The 14,707-nt window shown below is 45.3% G+C and overlaps 1 protein-coding gene across 1 annotated transcript; it reads right to left on the reverse strand.

Moving 5' to 3' along the window:
- Positions 1-1,627: 1,627 nt before the first annotated feature.
- ZPBP2 (zona pellucida binding protein 2) lies at positions 1,628-10,131 on the reverse strand. Its single transcript, XM_056362735.1, has 9 exons — positions 10,109-10,131; positions 9,346-9,404; positions 8,406-8,486; positions 7,765-7,890; positions 7,053-7,214; positions 5,950-6,168; positions 4,669-4,754; positions 3,961-4,138; positions 1,628-3,439 (listed from the first exon to the last, which is right to left on the reverse strand). Exons 1-9 carry the CDS (start codon positions 10,129-10,131, stop codon positions 3,342-3,344), a joined length of 1,032 nt encoding a protein of 343 aa, XP_056218710.1. The 3' UTR covers positions 1,628-3,341.
- Positions 10,132-14,707: the final 4,576 nt, after the last annotated feature.

The raw sequence follows: 14,707 nt of genomic DNA on the forward strand, positions 1-14,707 counted from the left end.
GCTGCCCGTGGGATTTCGTCTGTCCTAACACACCTCCTTGACGAGGCCAGGAGCTGCATCCTGGGACATCCCCGTGCCACCCAGCCCAGAGCTCCTGCAGCATCAGCTGGGGACTCTTGGGGACAGAGGTGACACCCTTGGCTCTTGGCCAGGCTTTGTTTTCAAGCCACTTCCCACCAGAGAAGCTCTGAGACTGGATCCTGGGGGGAATTCCTGGTGGATTCCTGGGTGCGGTGGGTTCCTGGGATGTGCCAGTCCCTGGGCACCTGCTCCCACTCCTTACAAGCTGCTAAGCAGGCTGCCACTCTCCAGCAGGTTGAAACGAGCTGCAGCGCGTCATGCTGGCATCTCGGCCAGCCCTGAGACCTGTTCAATTCCCGTTGACTTAAACTTGGAGGAACCACTCATTTGTGGGTTAACAGAGATGCTGCCGGGAGTTACAAGGTGACCTTCTGGAGGTGTCACCCCAGCCGACATGGTCCCATAACCGGCGAGGTGGCTCCACAGTGAACGCTTTAACATGTGTTTCCTTAAGTGTTTCCTCAAGTGGTTTATTCCAGGCTGCGAAAAAGGCAGCTCTAATGTTAAAACAACAGGCTGTGGCTTCTAGAGAGCAGATTTTTTTTTCTGTCGTTTATGGATGTTGTAAAAGTGCTCCTGTGCTGTTGGTGTGCAGCCTGTGGGATGCACTGAGTGACTGGAGGTCTGCGTGGAGAAGAGGACAGGAAGTTTAAAGTTGTAAATTTATTATTTGCCAGAATTCCTTGCTAGTCTTGAGGTATAGTGATTGTCTTTTGCAGAAAGCGAGATTAAAGCTGCATGGCTGGGGCTGGTTAAAGCCTCGCAGGAGTAACTGGGGTTGCCCCACTGTGCTGAAAGCATCAGCTACAGCCCATGTTTCCAGGAGGAGGGTGTATAAAACCACAGCAGAGCAAAAGAAGAGGATTTAAAGCAGTGAGGAAGGCTCTCACAATTCCTCGTGAGCTACTGCAGCTGGGGGAGGTAGAGAGCAATCATAAAAAGTAAAGGTGAGGGGAAGTGAGAGCTGATTACAGCAATTTGTAAAACCTGAAGTGTGACAGCAATTCAGCAGCTCAGGAGAAGGGAAGGGAGTGAGCTGCCGGGGATGGTGTGTCATAAATAAAAGATTCAGCTGTGTTCAGGCCTGTCACAGGCAGTGAAGGCGGGGAGCTCAGGCTGGATGGAGAGAACTTCCACACAGGAAAGGTCAGAGTGAAGCCATTTCACATCCCTTTTTTATGAGTCTCCACAGAATTAATGACAAAAACTCCTCTGCAATGCAATACTGAAATATTTGACCTATTTTTCTACTTTTAAGGCCCACTGAAAAAGTTGAGGCACTATAAGAGCTTCCTATACTTCCAGTTTTTAGAGGGAGGAGGGAGCAAGTGTTCATTTGTGACTCGCCGTTGCACTTAGTACCTACTTACTGCTTTCTACCCCCCACCCCCCCGTAATAATTTATGCACGTGGCATTCCTCTGCTGTGAAATAGGCCAAGAGATGCAGGCAGCAATTGCTGAGCCCGTCTGCTTAATCTGTATAAGCCTGAGCCATGCACAGTGTCCAGTTGGCAGCTCAGATAATCAGCCTACAGGCAGTTTAAATGCTCGTTACAGTACATTTTATTCATCAGTATTTAATAAGTAATGATTCTGAAAAGCTCGGAGCGTGGTCTGTGCCCGTACCATCTCCTGCTGTGTTCCTGTCAAAATGGATAAGTTAAAGTGGGTTGAATCTGGTCGATTTTTGGATGAATACCCACCAAGGAATTTCTAGATGCCATAAGAAGTCACAGTTATGGAGTAGGAGGTGCTCTTTTGCTTGACTTAGTCCTACACAGTGCGAAAAAGGAAGGAATGGTTCTGTGCCGGGTAGCTGGGCACGGCGTTCCATGTGCTGGGATTGTGGGGGGTCACACAAGCAGCTTCCAAAGGGACTGAGCTGGCTGGCTGTGCTCCATGAGGGAAAGAAGGGTGGGAGTTCTCTGGTGTCCCTCCCCAGAGCGAGCCTGGAAGGCAGCAGCTCCCAGTGGGACAGAGCTTACAAAGCCTAAAAGCACGTCCTAAAAGCCCGCGGTCCGGTGCTGCACCTCGGGAGCTTCAGAAGCCTGTGGCAGGCTGGTGGCTCCAGCAGGCTCACACAGCCCCCGCTCTGCACCGTACAGGGGCTGGTGAGTAGTTGGGGCTACTCATGAAGCTCTTGAGAGCAGTAAAATACTCTTGACTAATAGCGTTTTATGAGCAAAATGATCCATTGCTGCAGATCCAGCTGTAGATCCAGCAGCTAACCTTCAAAAGCAGACCAGGGGAAGTCTTTTCTGGAAAGAAAACTTTCCCATTATCTCAGTGCTTTGGCAACTTGTATTTTGACTCGTTACTCATCCGGTGAACTTGAGAGGGAATTTACAGCTGGTGTAAGAGGCTCATCTGCTCATACAGCACAGCACCTGGGGCCAGCAGAGCACTGCCAGTGGGATTTGATGCAGCTGAAGGAAAAGACGCAGCAGCAAGCAGGCAGAGGAGGCTCTGCAGCCTCTCTGCATCCCCTCCCTGGGATACACCCGCTTCTTTCTGGGGGGCGGCAGGCAAGAAGAAACGTAAAAGCTGGGTCCTTAATTCTCCTGACTGCTGGGCTGTAGGATTTGTTATTAACCCTCTCTCTTGTCTCTGAGAGCCCTGATTTCACTTTCTACTCTGCTGGTATCTGCTCCTCAGCAGAGCTCCTCCTGGCAGAGCAATACAGACAGCCCGGGGTGGGTCAGGGACCGTTAACTGGTGCATTGTACAGTTCTGCACAGGGCAGGATGGAACACTTCAGACACAGCAGAAGAAATGGGGAAAAGCAAAGGGAAGGGCACTTAATGTTTTTCTAAATCACAAAGATTAAATACTTCTATTAATATCTGCTAGAAATTGCTCCTATAGATTCTGGCGTGTGTCATTATGGCCCATAATTCACTACAATTCTCTGCCATCTTTCCCTGAATTGCTCATGGCTCCTTTATGCTCTCTGAGCAAACTGCAGCACAAAGCTGTGGCCTGGTGTCACCACCAAGAAACCGACTCTTTGCACTGACAGCCACATGACAAACTTCCTTTTTTCATTGAATTGCTTTACCTTCAGATTATGCATCATTTTTCCAGTCAAAGTGGTCCCTGAATATAGAAAATCTAGGGGGCTGTGAATGGTGATGTTTTGCAGTTGTTCAAAAAGGAATGTAGGAATCCAGATTTGGCAGCTAAAAACGAAAAGAACATCACAAACCCAATAATGCTTCCACAGCTGCTCTTTGGTTTTCCCATTTCTGTCATCAGTTTATCAGCAAGATCTTGCTCCATACTTTTTGACTCGAGGCCTTGTACAAATCCGGCAGGTCACTTCATTGTTAGAACTGTAAGTTCCAGGATCACAAACCACTGTGAAGAGAGCACAGTCAGTGTTTTAGCCAGGGCTGGGACCATCAGACAGCACCCTGTGCCTTCCCAGCACTGTAAGTGAGGTCTCATCCTTCCCAAGCTCACTGAGCCTGCCTCTTACTAAATACCCTGAGCTCCACAGCAAGCAGTAGGTGCTGCTGGCAAAAAGATATTTTGAAACAGCTGAGAGTTTTCTAGTAGCACTAATACTAAGGTAATTGTTTCCTATGTGCTCTATATCCTGAGCGTAGTCGCTCACCAGTGACCTGGAAGAAAAAAAAAAAAACACTTCACTGCTTTCACTTACTCTATTTGGAAATATAGTCACACCTGCGAACACACTGACAGACACTGCTGGTTTGGTTTTTGTTCCTATCGGGGGTTTTTAAATCTGCAATATGGATATCTTTCCAAAAGATGAATGGAAATATCATTCCATTTGATATTTACCAAATACTTTTCAGAGAAACCCGTGCTCAGCACTAATAAGCTGTATTTAAATCAATGTATTTTATATTTACCACAGCAACTAGCGCAGTCCTTGTGGGTGAGATCGTTTTTCCCAAAACCTGGTTGGCAACTGTCCATGCGAGTAACAGAGAAACTGTTGTCCACGTAGTGTATTGTAGGAACAGTTTGAAACTCGTGCTTCAAAGCATATGTCTGCCTACTGAAAAACTCTCCAATTCGATCTCTTGCCTAAAATTCAGAAACGTTGGAAGAATAAAAAATAGTCAGTTGTTTTTTTTCTTGATTTAAAAGTATCACTAAATACTTTATAGTCCTTATTCCCACATACATTGGCCTGTCACCTTAACTGGGAGTCTTCCTTCGGCTTCAGGGGCCTGGAATCAGACCCAGTATTCAATCTGGTAGCATGTTTTAACATTAGGAAGCCAGAAAGAACACCTTTTAGAAACCAACTACTTTAAATTGTATTCCATTTACCAAATCATAAACCAAAGATTTAGTTTAGAGAAGTGGAAGTCCAGTATACCAATATAATAATCAGCCTGATTTTTTTTTTAATGGTTCGAATCAATTTGACTTTAAAAAACAGTTCTCCATCCTGAACCGAATTATTTGAAATCCATGAATTGTCATTTACAATGATATTAATCCCATAAAATCTGGGTGAAGCTGGATTACTATCAGCCAAATCTGTAGATGCTAAGGCAGAGATTTGTGTTAAATACGCAGAGAAGACAGACGGGTGGCTGACACAGAACCTCTTCAACTCTCATGTTTGTCACATCTTCACAATCGTAAGGAACCCGATGGCAAACTGCTTCCCATCCTGGTGCGAAAGGATTGACTATGGGTGGAGGGAGAAAAAAAGATACATGTGGGTGTGTTGAAGAATATATTGCAATGAACTCGTATACCTCAAGCAGGTATCTTTAGGTTCATTTCAGAAAACATGGACAAATAAAATGCACTCCAGCTTTTAGCATCTTATGGTGCTTGCTTGCTTCACCTGATTGTATTTGCTTAATTTTGCTTCTAATTTGTGAAGATGATGTTTGGTTTTTTTCTTTCACCTGTTGCTGTCTGCAGTCAAGATCATGTTTGGAAACAGTTCTTTTGATCGGGTGCATTTGAACGTTGAAAAATGAGTGACTGATAAAAGGGGAAAAAAAAGTATTTGCTCCTGGTGGTTTCTATAAAGTTACCTTAATCACTTTGTTCCAGTAAGAGTCAGAGGTCAACCAATAAAATAATGTGGGGAAAAATATGCTAAGCTGACAGGAAGAATGGAACCAAATTCTCACATAGTACACTCAGATTACCTAAAGGGCTGATGTTTTACGTAAACTAGAAACCTTTGAGTCCTCAGTTTGTTCTAAACGTTGCTTGACTTTACTGTGGGGAGAATGGCCACCAAACTGTTCCATAACCTGTTGGATGGTGCTTCTTGGCACATGATGAGAACATACAGGAGGTAATGTGGTCAAAGCATTAATGAATAACTTCCTTTCCCTCAGTGATAAACCATGTCTAAATTAGGGCAGCCATCAAGGTTGATTTAACCTGGTTTGCAAGGCAATACAGCCACATCGGAATTACCATTGGGGAGCTGTGAGGCTCTTGCTTTTAACCTCTGTGCAGTTTCCTAGAATCAAGCAAAACCACAGAGGTCACAGACTTATTAAAAATCAAATGACAAAACCCCAAATATGACCATTTTCCTTTTACAACTACATCAGTGAAAAAAATCATGGCATGTTACCAGCTATCTCCTTTCAACAATCCTTTCCAACTGCACACCTTGAAAATACTGTTTCGCGAGAAGGTTGTAAGAAATACAATACTACACATTCAACATATAAACTGCATTTTAGCTCCATCTGTGGGCTAGTAAGAAAAAATACAGGGACTCTGAAAGAAAGCAGGGAAACAAGTTCCAAAGGTATACTTGACTTTGATGTATTTCAGATGTTATCTATAGTATTTGCAGGTTGTTTATAAAAATAAATGATCCCTCCCAAACAAATACTGAAGTCTGTTACCTTGAAAAGTAACAAATAGTTCATGCAGGAGGCCTTGCTTTGGTATCTTGACAGAATGGCATTTGTAGGATGATTCTGTGATGTGACATGTCAGATCAGAGATGATGTTATTTAAGATTTTCTGTAGTTCCTCAAAGAACTGGCCGTTAGCTGCTAGCTCGCATTCCTTCGTAGTAAAGCGAACAAACACCTGATACGCATGGTCAGCTTCCCTGTAGGCTTTAAGAGAATGGTTTGCGTGTGAGTTCTGCGGTGTAATCACAGCTGCAATTTTATACAGAACCTTATCGTTGCTATCAGTGTACTTTGTATCTAAAGTACAGGCTCTTATTCAAAAGTAAACAAATAAATAAAGCTTACTGATTAACCATAACAGAACAGATTTGTCCTTGTCAGAGCTGACTCAAATAGTCAAGAGACATTTTAGTTTGAAATATACAGGAATTTATGTGCTTATGTTACGAGGCTCTGCTCCCAAATATTAAAACAAAAAAGGGAGCAAATAGTGAAATAACACAGGATAGCACATTTATATTTGTGTAACTGAAATGGATTGGGATTATGCAAAGCCATTCTACACAATTATGGTGGAGCAGTGGATGTTTTAAAAAATTATTGTAAAAGTTAGTGTTTCTCAAGCAATACTGGAATATTTTGTGGGTAGGGAGGTGATATTAGTGAATGGTGGTTACAAATGGTGGAAGAAAGCTTCAGTGTGCAGCTTGAGCAGCTGGGAAGAGGCTCATTCTGCATCAGCATATCTTTGGTTTGGTAATCTCCCTCCCAGGAGACTGCACTCAGATATGAGCTTCCTTTTCAGGTCTTGGGTATCACCGGAATTGTTGTAGTTCACTTTGTTCTGATTAAGGGTAGAGATTATTTTATTCTTTGCATTGCCATATATTCCTGGTAGAAGTATTTAAAACTTTTTGCAAAGCTGGGAGAGAGTGTGTGTATAAATATAAAAAATATATTTTCTATTCTGGGATAAAACATTAATTATATTTTTTTTTAATCAAGCCTTGCAATAAACGTGCATTTCACAAACCCACCAAACTACAGAGGCTATGTGCATTAGCTTGCTGGTTAGGCAGCAATCTTACCATATACCATGAATTTATATGCCTCAAACATTTCTCTTTCTTCTTGTGTTGTAATTTCTATAATTTTGTGAGAAAGACTGCAAGTGTAGGCTCCAGACATAGACTCCTTAAAACCCATCACCATCAGCTTTCCTGTTTCTGTAAGATTCACATACATTTGCCCTAGAATAGAAACAGGAAATACTTGATTACTGGAAATGTTTGGTTTCTGATGCTGTGTTCATTTAGAACATTTGAAGATGAGATCTTGCTCTTGTACATAATGACACTGATTCATGTTAGTCTGAAATAATCTAAAATTTATGACCTTTAGGATTTATTGCAAGTTTCCTTCTATCTCCAGCTTTTGATAATTTCAGAGAGAGAAGAGAAACATAGCCTAATGTCAGAGCTCATGGAAAAATCTGACAAAAGACCAGTGACTATTTGGACCCACGTTCCTATTGCAGGGTGGCATCAACAGAAACAAGGAAAAAATGTGATTTCATGTACAGTAATCTCCTTAGCCATTTGTGGTTGACTTTTCCCCTTGTTAATAGAAGACAGAAACTACTTATCTGTCTCAACATATTTTCCTGATTGCCTCCCTGCACTCTGAGGCAAAGGCTGTTTCTAAGTTTGTGCACAAGTACTGTAAAAAGCCTGTTGGTGACCAGGAAAAAAATGGCTAAGGCAGGCAGAATGGAACAAAGGTCTGTACAAAGTGACTAACCTTCTAAATTTTTTCCATCTGGACCAATCCACATATACTTGGGATCTATTACTTCTTCTTGAGAACGAGCCAAATTCATACATACTAGAAATGGGCTATTTGTAAACATCTTAACATACACGTTAACTGCAATGCAAGAGAATAAGGTGAATGACGTGAAATGCTTACACTGAATCACCAAAACAGTAATTCCAAAAATATATTTAATGTAATACAAGGTTTATTTTCCACGTTGGGACTTGGAAAGTGTAAGGCTGATCTTTTATGTCCATTTGTTCTTATTTATGTCATGGAACTGTCCACAGCGGGGTTGGTGCTGACTGTGTAGGAGACAGGGGAGTCCCACACAAATCATCTTGCAGGGTTACAAAAAGCATATTAAATTTCCCTAAGTGCTTATAGTAGCACCATGGGACAAATGTCTTACTAAACCCCCCTCATTACTGTATGCTGTTGGGATCATGTTCTGGAGCCTCCGGCACTGTGTTTAGCTTAGCTTAGTTATGTCACTGCCACGGGTAGCAGTGTCTACATAAGGATCACTGCACTTAAAACTCCATTTTAGAAGTCCAGTAAGACATACATATATATATCTTTATATAGATCATCTATCTATCTATCTATAAAAAAGACAGGTTTACCTTCATGTTTGGTGTTGCCATAAACACAATTATTTTCGATAAGATCAACAGAACGTTGCTTTTCCTCAGGAACAGCTGTCACTGTAGGGAAAAGGACTTAGAATACTACAGAGCAAAATGTAAATGTGCGATTGTTAACCATTTATTTTCCCCTAGCAAGTTTCTGTCTCTTGCTGTACTTTTTCTGCCTCCCCACACCCTTTTCTTAAAAACAAGGGTTCCCGTTTGTTGCTGACTTGCCAGTTTCTGCTGCTTTACCACCTAGGTCGCAAATCTGTCTTGATATACCAGGTTCCAAACCAGCCAAGACCTTCCCTTTACAAAAAGCCAATAAAATAGTTATGAAATCGAACGGGCAAGCTAAGGCTCTTGGCAGTGACCCCAGGGAGAACCAGAAGGGTGTGACATGGTGACCGTGGGAGGGTTGTTGAGTCCTCAGGCACCTCTGAGCCTCGGCCTTGTGAGAAGTTGTGGGCAGGTGGTGAGGTGTGAGGGTTTCTGTCAGGAGAGGCCCCCGCAGATGTGAAAATCATGAGGATTTGTGCTGTTTTTTTCAGGCCTGGGTGGCAGAGCTCGGGTGAGGGGGGAGCGGGGCGCAGCTGGGCCCCCACCACCCCACCTGCGGGGGCCTTTTCCCCTCAGCGGCAGGGCGCTCCTCCAACGCCCTCCAGGGACACCAGGCCGCCCTCTGAGGAGCCCGTGCCCGGGTGGGGGGCACCCAGCGCCGACATCCCGCCTCTCCCCCCCACCCCGGTACCTCCAGCCAGGGCACCCAGGCTCCCCATCGCCGCCAGCAGCCCCAGCAGGGCCGCCAGGGGGGAGCGCGGCCCCCCGCCGCCCCCCGCCATGTCGCCTCCCCCGCGCCAACGGCCGCCGCCCGCCCGGCGCTTCCCGCCCTTTCCTCCCCTCAGCGGGGGCGGGCAGCCTCTCCTCGCCTCACCGCAGCGCCTCAGGCAGGAAGGGGGGACCCCAGCTCCTCGCTCGGCCGCGTCTTTTCTTCTTCACCCACACCCTGTGCTTTGTAAAAACCCGCTATTATTTATTTATTTATTTATTTATACCTCAGGGCCCTTAGCTAGTGAAGGGTGGCCCTGCTCCCTGTGCCAGACCCCCTCCACCCCCGCCCCCCCTCAGGCTCCTGCGCTGTCGTTCCTCAGCCCTATGCTTGAGAAACCACCACCTCTCTCTTCTACAGCGCGGCGTGAACTTTTATTTTTGGCTCTAAGGTGGTGTTTCCAGCTGTGTGGGCAAGGATAGGAAACTACACGGGGAGGAGGGAATAGGTTCAGGCCCCCAGGCTGTGGTCTGTCAGCTCAGTGGGCTAAACCTGCCCTGTAACCACAGGGACGGCGTTTCCAGCTCCACGTTTTGAGGTAACTTTGCACGCCAGGGTGTTCTTCAGCTGCAGGTTTCTGGAGCAAGTCATTAAGCGATGTGCTCTTTCAGCTTAAAAACAAAAAAACCCATTCCTGGCACTTGCTGTGAGAAAGACTGAAAATAAGAGCTGGGCCTGTGCTGTTGTCTCGAAAATAAAGCCTAATGCCACGTTATTACTTGAAGTACTCGGTGGTTTTGAAGTCAGTTAGGTGTTTTGAAAGACTTGCTTAAGACTTTTAAACTCTTAAGAGTAGAAATAGTTTGTCTCTGAAGTGAATGTTATAAAAACACTCAGGAAACACGGCTGAACAGGGAGAGGGGGGTACGTGCGTTTGACCACACCGCACATCATGAGACACTCAAGATCAGCAACTGTGGCCAAGCCTCCGGTAATTGGCTAAATCATATTTATCGTGCAGCCTCAGACCATGGCAGTGTCCAAAAATGATGTAATAGTATTTGCATAACAAATATGGAACCAGCCAACACAGGAATTATAGTTATTTTTGTAGACGGCTGTAAAAGTTTTAATTTGGTGCTTCCATGCAAAGAAAGAGCACTCAAGTTATGAGTTTTCTTTAATAAAGCGTTAAAAAAAATATTTGAAAAAGATATCAACTTACTGGCAGAAAATAGTTTTACTCAAGCCTGCTGCTGGTGTTTTGAAGAGGCATCCCTCTCTTTTCACGTCTTGCAAAACTCCTTGCCCTACTAAATGTGTGCACTGCCTCATTATTGCACTTCTCTCTCTTTGCAGGGAAGCAGCCTCACTTTCTTCTTCCTTAGACCAAGATATTAACTCTCAAGGGGTTGGTTAAGCTACAAGAACTATGTCAGGGTTTTCATTTTTAATTTCTTTGAGCTGCTGAACAGTTCATAATTAGGACCACCTCAACAGATCCAGCGTTCCCATGTGTTGAATGTTTTCAGTTTTACTCAAAGTTAACATTTCACGCTTATGCCGTATAGGCAAAATGATTCAGTTTTTAACGTGTCTGCTATAAACTAGTCATGTTTCAGCCTGAACATCCTCTGTTACTAAGGACATTTATAGCCTATTGTCATGTAACTGTCCGACACAGCCCATCACTCCCCAGCTTGTTAATTATTATAAAATAGTATTTTACTACAAACCTTTGTCTGCAGTTTTGAATCTTTATAAACTTGGGCTCCTAGTCTATCTCTTTAATCAAATCACTCATTCCTTTTCAAGTTTGTAATATTTGTAAGCTACAGACTGACAAATCGTCATTGCAGATCTGTAAGCTGAGAGGGAAAAGAGAAGCTCGTTGTCTTTAAGAACAGGGTAATGGCAGGGGGAGGATTTAATAGGATAAAATGTGTTGTCATGTATTTATGAATTACCAGGTATTTTTGCTAACAGCTGGAAGCTCTGTAGGAAATGACAGAAAAAAAAAATCTATTGTAAACTTGATTGTGGTGTGAGTAGATATTAAAAAGGCAAATATTTTATCCTAGGAAACACGGAGAGAGATTTCCAGGAGTACAGGGACACACAAATGACCTGTGCAAGGCTCTGGAGGGATGTTGCCTGGGGTGCACAAGTTTTGTCTCTGATCTTTAAGGTGGGTGATCTAAAGCCAGGAGGGTGCAAAGGAGGGCCACGATGAACATAGTGGCATTTTTTTACAGGCCAGCAAACCCAGGCTCTTTCAATTTCTGCCCTTGAAATAGAAGCAGAGAGAAGACATGATTGACTATCTGGTGGTAACTGTGAGGGAAAGTAAAGATTTAAATTGGAGAACAAATCTGGCAGTAGGAGAAAATGACCTTGAATGATCCTGGGATGGAAAACAGAAAGAGGTTTCTGATCATCACACAGTAGATTCCAAGGCTTTCTTTAAAGTTCGTAGGAACGAGAAACCTTAATTATTAAATGGTCCTGGAAGAGGAATACAGAGACTGTCTGGAATAGCAGAGAATTGGGGTGATTATCACAGATATCTTTTTTTTTTTTTCTTTTTTAAACATTGTATTTCCAGAATCCTTTTGCAAGTGACGGAAAAGCGTCAATTTAAGAAGCAGTCAACACAGAAAGTAGGAGAATCATGTTTCTGTGTTGTCTTGTTATCACACACCTGAGCTATGGTAATTCGCACTTGCTGTCTTTGTTTTTATGTCCAAGTGATCCAATCAGATCACAATTTCATTTACCACTTCCTTAACTTCCTAGATTCTCCAGTTGCATGAGTATTGTTACAGATTTCTGGACAATATAAGTAGTAAAGGAACAAAAAGGCATTAAGCCTCCATCAATCTTCTTACCCCAAAATGTTCATTTCTCATTTTTGAAATACAGCTGAGTTGCAGGGCTGAAAAACCCCAACCCAACCCAAAAGCACAATGTGATTAAGTAAATATAAAGCTGTGATAAACATGCAGCAATAACCCCAAGGGTCCAGAAGTGCACCTGCCCTAGCCGTACCTTCCACCTACAGCATCCTGAGTTGTTGTTTTCCTTTTTCTCTCTCAGCTCTCTGGCTCATCAGAGTTCGAAGCTGCAAACACAAGCTGTGTTGCTGTCAGAGCATGCCAGGTACGGACTGTTCTGCACTGATGTTCTGTGCTGATCTGAGATCTAGGCCAGCTATTATCTTTGTAGGCCTTTTCTTGGTAAATAGCTCTGGGCTTTGGGTGAAGCAAAATGCCATGACTAGTGCTGAGCTTGCACATAACGTCAAGACCGCGTTGGTCTGGCACAGCTCACACTTCCTCGTGAATCATAGAAGGGTTTGGGTCGGAAGGGACCTCTAAAGGTCACCTGGTGCCACCCTCCACCGTGGGCAGAGGCATCCTGCACCAGGTCAGGCTGCTCAAAACCCCATCCATGCCCTGTGTAGAGTGAGCCTCCTCGCAGAAGCCTAGATGTACAAAACTCATTATTTAACAATTATCCAAGTACTTAGAAACTCATATTTGCTTCATTAAACAGTTTCATAACTTGATTTTCTTCTAAATAGCAATGCTGTTTCATTAAGAACAACTAACTTAAGTTTTATTTTACTCTTATCTCAGTCATTTAACTTTAATATACAGTCCGAGGAGTGTGATTTGTTAACGAAAATTGCAAATAAAGCAGCATTTGTTTAACAGTTGAGGCTGCCTTATGATGTTTACGTGATGTGTAAACAGAGCCCGGACAAATTGCACACAAAGGAAATTAAGTATGTAGAAAAGAAGTTACTCTTTCATGTGTGTGGGCAACTCAGTGCACAATTGCCACGCCAGTTCTAATAAAGGCTTAGACTACTTGGCTCTGCAGTGTAAAATAAAATGAGTCAGAAGTCTGCCAACGCAAAATAGCTCCATGTCACCCTGCTAAACTCTCCATATGAATAGCTGTTGTCCCTTGAGTGACCTAACCCAAGTCATCGCAAGCTCTCCCGCGCTATTTTGGGTCTTGGTGCTTGCTGCAGGCTTTAAAGGTGAAGAGCTCCCTAAAATGCTAAGTAATATTTTTGACTGGTTGGCTGTAATGGGTTGCAGATCCATTTGCAGATCCCACCTGCCATGCTGAGGGAGCTGGGGGGGGAGGTGGAGCACGCTTCTTGTCAGATACACTTGCAAGTGGAGATGTGAGTTGGAGGGAACTGTTGACCTGGCTGGAGATGCAGTGGGCAGCTGGGGACCCGTGCAATCACCTGGCTGCCCTGGCCCTGCATGTGGGAGTGTGTCTTGAGCCCTCGGGGTAGGGTTACCTCTGTGAGGTTGGTTTAATTCTCCTGGACCTGCTCCCCTTGGCCCCATTCCTGATGGCAGCCCTGCCTGGGGACCTGCCATGGCTTCTTCATCTGAGGAGCCACCTCTGATGGTGGCTGATCTCCCGGGAAGTTAAGAGGGACATTTTCTCTAAAGCACGGGGTTTCCAGTGTTTTGTTTTGGCCCCGTGGTGTGCTGTGTGAGAGCAGAGCTGCTCCTGGCTCTGCCTCCCCGGTGTTCACTGTCTGCCTGTGCTGTCTTTCAGCCTGCCACGCATCAGCCATCACCCTTGGGTACCTGCTGCAGGACGTCCTCACCCACAGGCTTCACCGGGCTGCCGGAGGAGAGCGCAGCACTGGGACCGGGGTCAGCCTCCCGTTCTGGAGATGCTCGTCACAGCCTGATGCCGTTTGTCCTATGAAAACGGCTGGGGCCTCCCTCAGCCCCCCAGAACACACCAGAAGGCTGCGCTGCCATTCTGTGAGACCTGGGCAGGATGGAGAGTTGGGCGGAGAGGAACCAGTTCAACAAAGGCCAGTGTCAGGTCCTGTGTCTGGGGAGGGACAGCCTCATGCACCAGTACAGGCTGGGGTTGCCCTGCTGGAGAGCAGCTCTGTGGGGAAGGACCTGAGAGTTGTGGTGGACAGCAAGTTGCCCGAGGGCCAGCAGTGTGCCCTAGTGGCCAAGGGGATCCTAGGGGGCATCAGGAGTGTGGCCAGCAGGGCAAGGGAGGTTGCCCTCCCACTCTTCTCGGCCCTGGTGGGGACGTATCTGGAGCGTTGTGTCCAGTGCTGGGCTCGCCAGTTCAAGAGACAGGGAAGTACTGGAGAGGGTCCAGGGCTACCAGGATGGTTGGGGCACTGGAGCATCTCCCTTAGGACAGGCTGGGAGAGCTGGACCAGTTTAGCCTGGAGAAGAGCAGGTGAGAGGGGATCTTAGCGATGCATATGAATACCTTAAAGGGCGAGTGTCGAGTGTTGGGAGGATGGGGCCAGGCTCTTTTGAGCGGTGCCCTGTGACCGGCCAAGCGACAAGGGCACAAACTATGACATAAAAGTTCCTTCTGAATACGAGGGGAAAACTGATACACGAGGTGCTGGGACAGGCTGCCCAGCGAGGCGGTGGGGTCTCCCCTGGAGACATGCAGCCGCCCGGGCCGTGACAGCGCTGCCTGCCCGGAGAGCCCGCTCTGGCAGGGGGCCGGC

This window comes from Falco biarmicus, chromosome 17 (assembly GCF_023638135.1).
Source record: "Falco biarmicus isolate bFalBia1 chromosome 17, bFalBia1.pri, whole genome shotgun sequence".
NCBI classification, from domain to species: Eukaryota; Metazoa; Chordata; class Aves; order Falconiformes; family Falconidae; genus Falco; species Falco biarmicus.